Source organism: Octodon degus, unplaced genomic scaffold (genome assembly GCF_000260255.1).
Source record: "Octodon degus isolate 3935 unplaced genomic scaffold, OctDeg1.0 scaffold00090, whole genome shotgun sequence".
NCBI lineage: Eukaryota > Metazoa > Chordata > Mammalia > Rodentia > Octodontidae > Octodon > Octodon degus.
In genome coordinates, this window is record NW_004524666.1 from 5795985 (window position 1) to 5807614 (window position 11630).

Below are 11630 nucleotides of genomic sequence, written 5' to 3' on the forward strand. Positions count from 1 at the left end.
GGTCCCTGTGCTTTGCCAAGCTTGTTTCAAGTAGGTGCTTTAGACCACTGAGCCATCTCTCCAGCCCCAAGGCTGCATTCTTTTAGTGATTTTCTGCTCCAGCTGTATCTCTTGAGAATTATGCTTTTAAAGGTTTGGCAGGATTAAAATATACCTAAATACCTATTTATTCTATTGTATGTTACACATATGAGAGCCTGTATACTAATACCACCAGCAATGACTAATGAAAGCATTAAGATAATTTTAGCACATGCTATTCTCTATTTTATCCTTTTAAAAAGAACAAGTTGCACTACATTTACTTTCTTAGAGCATATATGGACCCACTATACTCTCCTTCTAAACCTCATTTAGTTTTCGTTCCACACTGTATCTATTACTATTTATTCATTTTACTATTGATGGGACAGTTGTGTTGTTTCCAATGGGGCACATTACCGAACAGTTTTGTTCTGAAATGCTGGTACATATCTTTTGATAAACCACTCCCTTAGAACAATGACCACAATTACTATAGAGTTTTGAAGTTAAAAAAAGGATTTTTACTTAGTAGGTATTCTTACATACTACAAGTTTCATTGTTCTTGAATGCAATTGAATGTAACTAAATGTAATCATACAGGAGGATCCACTTTTGTATCTGAATTCACTCAATATTCCGACTGCGAAATCCACTGCTTGTTTTATGGTTTGCTTTCATGGCGCTGGCGCTATAGTATCACAAGGTAAGAATCTATCACTGCTTATTCATTTTACCATTGACGGGTCAGCTGTGTTGTTTCCAATGGGGCAAATTAACAGAACAGTCTTGTTCTGAAATGCTGGTACCTATTTTTTTGTAAACATGGTGCATAAGCATAAGGCATATGCCTAAGATTGGAATTATTGGATTATCACAGGGCAACATGTATTCAAATTTATCTGATGGCACCAAATGGTTTTCCTACATGGCAGCAACTTTCACCTTCAGCAGCAAAATATGATCTTTCTCTTTCCTTTCTTCCCCCTATGTTTTCCTATTATTTATTTATTTACTTAAAACATTTATTAAGAGAGTGTCTGGACTGAGTCATGGATATCTATCCTCAGCAGCACCACAGAAAGAATCAGAAATGGAAGAGTCAAGATGTACACCCCTCATGAGTCCTTCCTCTTCTCTCCAAGTTGGATTAACAGAGAAATGGGAAGCCCTGAGCATCAGCCAGGTCCCCAAAAGGTTTAGGTCTCAGGAGGTGCACAGCACCCAAATCCTCCCTCCAGGGAAAAGACATGCAGAGCCTCCGAGGGTGCTCACCAGCTCCTGTACTGAAGAAAGAGTGGCACCTCAGGGACCTCTGCAATTCCATATAGGACTCAGGATAAACTTACCCACTTACACAAAAAAGGCAGCTGGCCCTGGGACTGGTACCGCACTGAGTGTGTAAGTCGCTCTGGGAGAGCGTCACCTCTTCACAGTACTTTGGCTACCACACTTCTATGTACACTTTAGAAGAACCCTTTCAATGTCCACAAAAAGACCCGCACAAGGCCAGCTGTGGTGGGGACCCCGTAATCCCACCTCAGAAAGCTAAGACAGGAAGATTGCTACAAGATTGAGGCCAGCCTGAACCACAGAGAAACCCTGTCTCAAAAACCCAAAGGAAAGACCTGCAGAAGTACTGACTGGCGCTGGCTGCTTCCTATTCAATTCTAAACATCCATTTTCTTGTACTATGCATGGTCTTCCTAAGAGCTCCCTGACATTTCCTATGCAAACACTCACATGTTCAATCTCCAGAAGGGGAACATTTCCTCCTGCATTAGAACATGCTCCTTCTGCAAGAACAATCGAAATTACAATGCTTTTATAAAAACTATCCTTCTCTTGGCTTTTAAGGACAAGCAGACTACATATGTGAATTTATAAATTCATGTAAACAAAACTTTTTATTTATGAGGTTAAAAAATTTGTTACCTGTATTGCAAAAGTACCAACACCACCGGAAGCGCCCAAGATTAAGACCCTACAACACAAAAGAAACCATAATGAGACTCTTACGTAGGTAACTAGATAGACAAATGTTTCTCAACATGCAACTGACTCAAAGACAACCAATGTCCAAAGCAAATAGTCATTCCACCTCCCAAGATCGCTCCACACAGGACTGTAAGCTCATTATGAAGCTGTAAATCCTTAAAATCAAGCATTCAACGAGCTCTTGACCAAGAATATCAACTATCAATAATAATAAATTTCTTCCTTTTTCAGGCAGCTCAGAACACTTTGTAACATCTGTCTTACAATTTCTCCAACTAAAATTACCGTGCTTTTTTCTGTAAGAGAGATTTAGAGCTTTCAGTGTATTAGTTATACTCTACAAAAATCACATCGTGACCACATTCTGCTAATGTGGAGTAAATCTCTTGTGTCCAGACGTGCACTGCCAAGCTCATCAACCATCATAAATGGAGACGTCTCCTCTTCGAGATGACTTCCTACTAGAGCAGATGGATGCACCTTCTCAACCCCGCCACCCTATGCCCAGGCCTCACCAGCCACTCAGTGCAGGCTCCTGCCACTCAAGACCCAAGGTGCTCAGCATGTGGCTGAGTCAGGAGCAGGGCAAAGAAGAGAGATCCTGACTCCTCTAAACTTCTCAGTCTCTTACGTGTACATGCACTGGCACAGCAGGGAATCTACAGCTATTAGCCACTTCCAGACAAGTTTGGGATCTAAAATGAATAGTCAAGGATTACTGCTTTACACTTCCCTAAGTTTTGTTGTTTTTTGAGATAGGTTCTCAGTGTGTATATTCTAGGCTGGTTGAACTCTGTGTAGCCCAGGCTGGGATTTCAGTTATGAGCCATCACATCTGGTTCACTTTCCATTCATTCATTTGGTACAGGGTCTCGCTACACACTTCAGACTCATAGTGATACTCCTGTCTCAGCCTCCCCAGAGCTTGGACCACAAGCCAGGCTTTGGGGCTGGCACTGTGCACCCGGGGCCAGCACAGCATGCAATACTAGGGATCGAACTCAGGTCCTTGTGCTTGCCAGGCAGGTGCTTAGACCACCAAGAAACCTCCCCAGCCCCACTTTATATATTACTGCACTTTGCTCTTTTTTTGGATATGGGGGTCTCGCCATGTAATGCAGGCTGGCCATGCACTCACAGCAATCCTCCTTCCTCAGCCTCCCAATACAGTTTACTCATGAATTAAGCTAGAGCTTTAGAGATCTGCCTACTGGGGCTGCATGGTTTCAGAAAGGTGCTTATACTGAACAGCACTTCCGTTATTACACTACCAGTAAAGGTTGAGGGACATTACAAAAAGTAATTGTTTGGTATTTGACACTCTACTAGATAAGGGGATATTGTTGACAGAATTTTGATGAGTACCCACAAAAGAACATTTTTCTGAAGATTAAGTGGTAGGAGTATCTCACTCCCTTTTGCCTCAGCTGCTAGAAAGCGTAGATCATTTTGCTACCCAGTTCTGGCAGCTACTTTGGATTTCAGAACATGTTTGACTACAAATTTAACCCTACTTTCATTTTTCTCTCACTTACCCACATCATAGAAGGCTGCTACCCTTTATTCTACCTTAAAATTTGCTACTAAAATTTCTAAGCAAGCAGTTCCCTTTGAAATTAGTACCATTAAATGTAATTTAAAGTCTCCTGGTAAATTATGTTCCTTCTAGAATAGTTTTAATTTCAAAGAATTATCAATTGTGAAGAACAGAAGAAACTTGGAACACCCACTCTTTCAAAACTCTTCATTTACTGATTTTACAGTTTCAATACAAAGTGGGGAAGAAAGCGCTAAAACTGCCCCGGGGACCCAGCCAAAATCAACTCACCTGTGAACTATTTACCCTCACTGAAAGGTAGCTCAATTCTCCCTTCCAACCACTTACAGTCTAAGGACCTCAACTGTCTCCTCCTCCTCGGTCACTACGCAGAACTGTCCTCCTCAGAGACACTGCTGGTCCACTCCTCCATCTAAGCTCAACACACACCAGCCCACTCTCCAGGCCCCAAACACCTCCCCAGCCTGCTCAGCTCTCCCTTTCCTTGCAAGCCCTCCTCCCAGTCTTCCTCCACAGTACCCCAGACGTGATCCAGAACCACACTCGGCCCTGGTCATGCTGTTGGCTCATGCACAGATTCCCGCACTCTCAGCGATTCCCATCAAGCTGTGCACTGGCTGTGCTACCTTAGATGCAGCAGATGTATGATTGATGTTCCTTGACTGTAAAGATTACCCAACTACCATTATATCCTACAATGAGGATAACAACTGTTGCCACCTGGGAGTTTGAAAGACTGTGCCAAAGCTTCTCCCAGTACATAAAATCTTGAAATTAATTTCGAGTTGTTTTCCTACAAAGGATAGATTAAAAGAATACTAAATACAATGGCTGTTTACAGACTCAATTGCTAGCCACATCTCTGACCCATTATTGTCAGTTCATCTCTTCTTCATTACTCTTAATCCAAAGCAGCCTCATTTCCTCAAATGAAAATGAGCAGTTAATAAGCTTCACAGCAGGGCTTGGCAGAAAAGGGAGTGGTGCTGCAATAGCAGCTGCAATTCCGGAAGCTACCACCAGATGGCACCCTAAAGTGCTGGACGCCAGGTGCAGGCCCCATGCCCTTCAAGGAAGCCCTAGGCACACATCCTTCTCTGGTCCTAACACTTTGTTTTACGCAGGGTCAACCAAGACCAAGACACTCACCTCTCTGGCACACAGTAAGTTCCCAAAAGGTCATCAGACAAAATAAATTTTCAAGCCAGCCATATTCTTGTATTCTTCAAAGGACTTTCAGTACAAACCAATAAATACTGCAAGCCTCGGAAGGGCCCTCCACATAGGCCTACACAAGCGAATTGCTTTTCTCCTGCCTGCTGTGATGATCACACCAGGCATTCAGGCCTCACTAACGAAGAGGACGGTTTGTTACAGTGCAGACGGTGTGCCACGCTGTTGTGCGGGTTTACACAGAAAAAGGGCCAAGAAAATCTAGACTTGCAAAAAGCACTATAATTCAACATCATCAAGGTTTTTAATCACACGCTTCTCTTCCTTAGCTCCTTTGAAGTTACTGGGGATTGGTCTAGTGGCAAATGTAAAAAAATTCTGTGGAAACGAGTAATTATTACACTGCTATACATTCTTAAGCCAAATTCCTAGTTGCTCTGTCATTTGTATACAATTCCGGAATTCTCTCTAAATAAAAATAAAAGTACTAAAGCAAAGTTCGGGGGTTTTATCCATGACTGAGATACTTTTTATTTAGCATTTTGGTACTTAAGTCCACTACAATCAGTTTTCAGTATTAAAACCTTATGAAGTAGGCCATAAATTGCCATATAAATTTCTTAAAAATGAAATAAACTGCAAAACACCAGGATACCCAGAAGGAAGAAGTCACCCTTCAAATTACCGTATTATTGCTTGATCTCGGCATTCTCTGAGTGTCAAGGCTGGGTATCTAGAGACTGGTTGTATACTCAGCTTTCACTATTGGAATCCTGAAGCCTGCTTCCTCATCTATGAAACAGTAATCAGAGACAGAGGTGCACTCTGGGAGCCAATGCAGAAGAGCTGGTAATTTAAGCTTGTATTTCATTTCTCCACCATTCTAACATATGAGTACACGGCCTCCATGATTCCCCACCACCACACAGAGAGGGAAAGAACCCACATGTGCCATCTACTAAGTCCTGATGGCCTAGAAAAATGGCTTCAACACAGCTAACTCTTCCATAGTAGAAACAAATGGTCATTAAGAAACAAGAATGATGTTAAAAATGTACCTTTCCTCAGCTTCATGCACTAGTTTTATTTTGTGTTTTTAATTTTTTTATTTTTTTGGTGGAACCGGGGATTGAACTCAGGCCCTTGTGCTTGCCAGGGGAGCACTTATTCTACTGAGCCATCTACCTGGCCCTTCATGCACTAGTTTTAAATCTGGAAGAAAAGATAAGTAAAAGATAGCAAAGCATCTTAGCATAATATGCTAGGTTTATTCCCTAAAGTGAGTGACAGGGCCGGGGTTATAGCTGGGCAGTGGCACAGCACCTGTCTAGCAAGTGTGAGGTTCCGAGTTCGATTCCAGACACCAAAAAAAAAGGTAAGCAAGAAACTTTACTTAAATAAGAAAAATAACAAAGTTGTAAAGCAAAGCAACCAAACGAGACCTAGATTTATGTGTCCTCTTTTTCTAACCCTCTGTAATTCATCCTGACATTCCACCACTTACAGGAGAGCTCACACACAGTCCCAGGAAAACAAAACTATTTGTTTGTTTTGGCAAGGTACCCAGAGCAGCTGACAATAAAGGTTTAGAACCCATAAAGAAATAAAAATTCACACACAGGCTAACAATGCTTCTTTTAGCTGAGATGTACTCAGAATTTCAACCAGAGGTACTGGAATGCCTCTCCCCAAGTGGGACAGGCAGGAGGAACCGCCTCATTGCCATTTCCTTCAACCTTGTACAGAAACAGACTGAGGGAAAGAATACTTAAGACAGGTGACAATAAGGCGAGCCAGAAGGATTTACCATGCAGCCAGTGAAGTTGAAGGTTTGGGCCCTTCATTTACAGCTCTAGCAATATATTTGCATGAACATATTTTTACAAAATTTACAAAAGTAAGATACATCCACCAGATGTGGTGGTGCAAATCTATAACCCCAGTAATAAGGAAGCTGAGGCAGGAGGATTGCCCTAAATTGCACAGTGAGTTCAAGGCTAGTCTCACCACATAGTGAGACCCTGTCATAAAAACAACAGAAGATATGTCCATCACACTTGGGTAAGATTGCCCTTTCCACTTCTATTCTTCCTCTGCCACTCCTCCTCTCTAATAGCTTTCTGTTGTGAAAAACTATTTGAGAGAGTCAGCTTGAAGGAAGGAAGCTTTCTTCGGGCTCCCAGTTTGGGAGGCTTCAGTGCACGGCTGCCTGGCTCAGCTGCTTCTAGGCCTGTGATGAGGTAATGCCATGGTGGGAGCACATGGAGGAACAATGCTACTCACCTTGTGGTGGCCAGAAAGGAGAGACAAAGGCACGGGGGACAAGACACGCCCACTCCCAGCGATCTGCCCCCTCTTACCAGGCTGCGATCCTAAGAGCACCACATTAGAGCCCATTGAACTCCGAGCCCACCAGAGTCCTCAGGGTCCAGTCACTCCCAGTCGCCCAACCTCTCAGTGCTGCTGCACTGGAGATCAAGCCTTCAAGACAAGTCTGGGGGGATGTTTCATATCTAAACTGTAACACTCTTTTGTCAGGTAATAGATTTGGAGAGTCGGGGGAAAGCTCAGTGGCACAAGTGCCTGCCTGGCAAGCGAGAAGTCCTGAATTTAATGCCCAGTACAAAAAAAAAAAAAAAAAAAAAAGAAAGAAAAAGAAAAAACCTGCTATTAGGTAATAGATTTGGCTACAGGGAAGCTGTTTTAGGGATATAGTAGTCTTCTATCCATGGTTTTGTTTTCTGAAGTTTCAGTTACTTACAGTCAAGTATAGCTCAAAATTATTAATATTATAAAAGTAAATAATTTATACATTTTAACTATTACCAGAGGTCATTACATAAATGTTGTATTTCTTTGAGGGGGGGTGCAGAACCAGAGACTGAACTTAGGCCCTTGCGCTTGCCAGGGAAGTACTTGTTCTACTGAGCCATCTCCCCGGCTTAATTGTTGTATTTTATTAGTCATCATTAACCTCTCACTGTGCCTATTTTATAAATGTTATTATAAGTATATATGGACAGGAAAAACTACAAGGCTTGGTATTAGTTGTTTCACGCATCCCACTGAGGGTCTTAGAAACATATCTCTTCATGGAAAAGGGCAACTACAGTACATTTGTTTTGAGTTTAGTTGGCAATACTGACGTGGGTCATAGGTACTCCTGCATAGAGTTTAATTACTGCTAGTTATTCTGGTCTTCTAAGAATATTCCCATATCTCAATAAGTCAGCTCAGCTATGTATCAGGATATTTTATTAAGACTGAGTATGACTACACCCAGTACTCGATTATATGAGTAGTAAAGTAACAAAGGCTAAATTAATAAAGCTTCAGATGTGCAGAGCAAACAGCTAGTCTGTGGAAAATTCTTCCAATTAAAACATTCAAAAATATCACTACAGGGAACATGTTAACAACTAGTTAATGAGACTTGTTAATTAAAATCCAATAGTATTTTAGGCTTATTCACTGAACAAGAAACCTTGAAATGCCTTGAAATCTTACAGCTCATTGATAAAAACAACTTGGAAGGCACTGTTCAAAAACTGACAACAATCCTAAGTTTTTACATAATATAAACTATAGAAAGGAAGAAAATGGGGTCTAGGGGTAATAAGTTTTGTCTCAAGGTAAATCACTGACATTAGATGACAGTTGGGGTGACAGTTGGCTAAGGTTTGTTGTCCACAAATCAAGTTTGAAATACATAGGAAACATCTAACTGGAACCCAGCAGAGGTCAGAAATATAGGCCTGCAACTTCTAAACAGAAGCTGGGGATAGATGAGATAACTGTGAGGAACAGGACTGACAGAGTGGGACACTGTGAAAACAACACATTTAAAGGGCTAGAAGACAGGAAGTCTTTTTAAAAAATGACAAGAAATGGCCAAAAGGCAAGAGGAAAAGTAAAGGGTTCTGATGTCTCTGAAATAATGCCAGATACTTCAGAGACCAAACTGGAAAAAGAAGTCAAAAGTATCACTGGGGTTGGCAACTGAGCTCTAACCCCATGAGAGCCGCTCTAAAACTAAAATTGCCAGGAGTTGGGTTTCAACTTTGCTATCCCCTAATGCATCCCCCACCCCAAATGACATGGTCAGATATAGAAAAGCCAAGGCTCACAAGGGCAGAAGGAGCAGAATGGGGAGAAATATGTTGGTGGGGAGGTAAAGAACAGGCAGCAGGAAGCACATGAAAGAAGGAAGCTCACAGCGCTACCAAACGGCCATTTTATTTTTATTACAAACATACTGAAGGATCAGTGCTTTTTTAAGTCTGAGCCTGTTTATAAACAGAATTAATCAGACACTCAATTTACACTTACATGACAAGATTTCACTGTCATAGAAGCTAATCTCTGAGAAACTGAAAATTATTGCTAAATTTGCTGTGTTGTGTTTCCAGTGTACAGAATTTAAAAGTTAAATTTATTTTGAAGAGGAACGGTTCAATTTCTAACACTTTCTAATACTTCTGCCAAACAAGGTGAAGTACAATTTTCCCAACAAGAGATGAATTTTAGGCAGAGAAATATTCAAGTGCACAAAATACTACCAATAAATAAAATCATCAGATTGTACCATATTCACAAAATATCAGGTATAACAACTTTTCAGAATATTTGTATTCATCTTTAGAGCCCAAAATTACCTACAAATAAATCATACAAAAACTAGAGATAGGTTAATAAGAGAGTAAGTCAACCTGACATTTCTAGTGATACCAAATGTAGAAAAAAAATAACATTATATGACATCCACATTAAATCCCTCTTGGTTCACCAATGCTCAGTTGTTACAGAAAGATAATTAGATAACTAAGAAAGAACAGGTAGATGAACACCAGTGACCTCTTTGAAAGCATTGTCTTAATTCTGGTAAGATGCTAGTTACGAGAAGTTCTATAAAATCTTTTAAAAATGTTCATATTAAATTTTGTTCATTTGTGGCAATGTTGGGGGTTGAACTCAGAAGCACTGTGTCACTAAGCTGGAGCCCCAGTCCTTTTTATCTTGGGAACAGGTCTATTAAATTGTCCAGGCTGGCCTTGATCTTGTGATCTTTCTGCCTCAGTCTCCCAAGTAGCTGAGATTTCAGGCATGCACCATCTTATTACTATTAGCTTTTGCTATTTTTCTTTTGTTTTTGTTTTTGTTTTGTTTTGCTATTTTTCTTTTTCCTCAATTAAATGGTTAGAAAAAACAGATGGTTAGTCCTGATCTATACAAACTATAGCCATCCTTTATGCTATAGCTAACAGAAGAATCATTATTGTCTACAGAAGCCAAATGTTTCATCTACCACAGTGAATAGTCAGATTAAAAAACAAACACACTTTGGTGTTGGCACTACCCCCAAGGCTCACTGAGCCAGCAAATAAGACTGCGCATGGTGGCATGCACCTATAATGCCAGCAGTTGGAAGGCTGAAAAACAGGAGGATCACTACAAGTCTGATCTGCACAGTGAGACCCTGTAGACCTAGTACTGAATACCTTAAAAAAAAAAAAAAAAACAATACACTTTGGATGCTGGAATCGCTCAGTTTAAGTATAATAAAATGCCACTATATAATTTCTTCATAAGAACTACTATTGGGCTGGGATGTAGCTCAGGGGTGGAGCACTGGCCTACAATGTGCCAAGCACCACCCAAAAGAATTGTTTTTATAGTTCTTTAAGGCAACAATTGTAATTCTCACTAATAGGGAAAGAAAGCTGGCTCTCATCAGTCATGGAATCTATGATTATCTTCATCTTGCACTCCGCAGCGTTCAAAATTTAGAAATTGGCTCCTGTGACTTATAAACTACCAAGTTACGGTATTTTGCAACAGCAGCCTGAAGAGACTGCAATATCAGGATCTCTTCACAGCCACAGCATATGCATCCCCAGGTCACTATGCACAGGAGACTACAACAGAAGTTCATGACATGAATTACTAACTTGCTTTACAAAGAATGTTACTTTAGGTTGAGTAATGTGGCTAAATCAATGAACAGATAGAATTCTGTAAAATATAGTGTAACGATCTCATAAGGAATAAAATGATCCACTTCTCAATATTCTCCTCTCAACCAATACCAGTGATGGTGAAGCTTTTAGAGCTTTTCAGTCATACAATGATAAGCTCGCTGCTACAGACATTCAAGGTTGGCCAGCACTGATCTACAGAGTGCTACACTCGGTGACTCAGCATACTGCCGAGAGACCAGACTTCGTATGTGGTCACCTACCTAGCTATTGACAGAGAGGATACACTACTCCAGTTTCCCAGTTCAGGTCATTACTGCCTAAATAGACCATAAGAGCATACCTAAGAATTATCCACAAAGCCAACAATAAGCTAAGAGTTCATAACTGTATCTGAAGACAAACAGCCAGATTTTTGTTTAAATTATTTTCTACAGTATATTAAAAGTATTCCTAGAGAGCATCAAAACAAAGGAATGCATGTTCTTTGACCGTAGTGTGCTTACCACACAAGGAAGCATAAAAAACCCTAATGTTAAGGGAAAACAAAACAAAGCATCAATGTCATTGCAGAGCTTACAACAACAATAAAGGTCTAAAAAATCTGGAGTGAGGGGCCAGGGAGATGGCTCAGTGGAATAAGTGCTTCTCTGGCAAGTGCAGGGGCCTGAGTTCAATCCCTGGTTCCACCAAAAAATAAAAAATCTGGAGACTTTTGCAAGGCTGTTAAGACAGATCATTAGGGCTGGGGAGATGGCTCAGTAGAATAAGTGCTTGCCTGGCAAGTGCAAGGGTCTGAGTTCAATCCTTGGTTCCGCAAAAAAAAAAAAAAACAGATCACTAGAAAAATCTGTGATTAAACACATTTAACATAAGCAAAGGAGCCTTTTTACCAAGATGGCGC

The 11630-nt window shown here is 40.7% G+C and overlaps 1 protein-coding gene across 2 annotated transcripts in view; it reads right to left on the bottom strand.

Annotated features, from left to right (window-relative positions):
* The window catches only part of Rtn4ip1 (reticulon 4 interacting protein 1), a 46897-nt gene that overhangs the window by 21181 nt on the left and 14086 nt on the right, over positions 1–11630 (bottom strand). For both annotated transcript variants that reach the window (XM_023722290.1, XM_004637466.3), the window contains exon 5: positions 1958–2006. In XM_023722290.1, coding sequence (XP_023578058.1) covers positions 1958–2006 — 49 coding nt within the window. The remainder of the gene's footprint in view (positions 1–1957; positions 2007–11630) is intronic.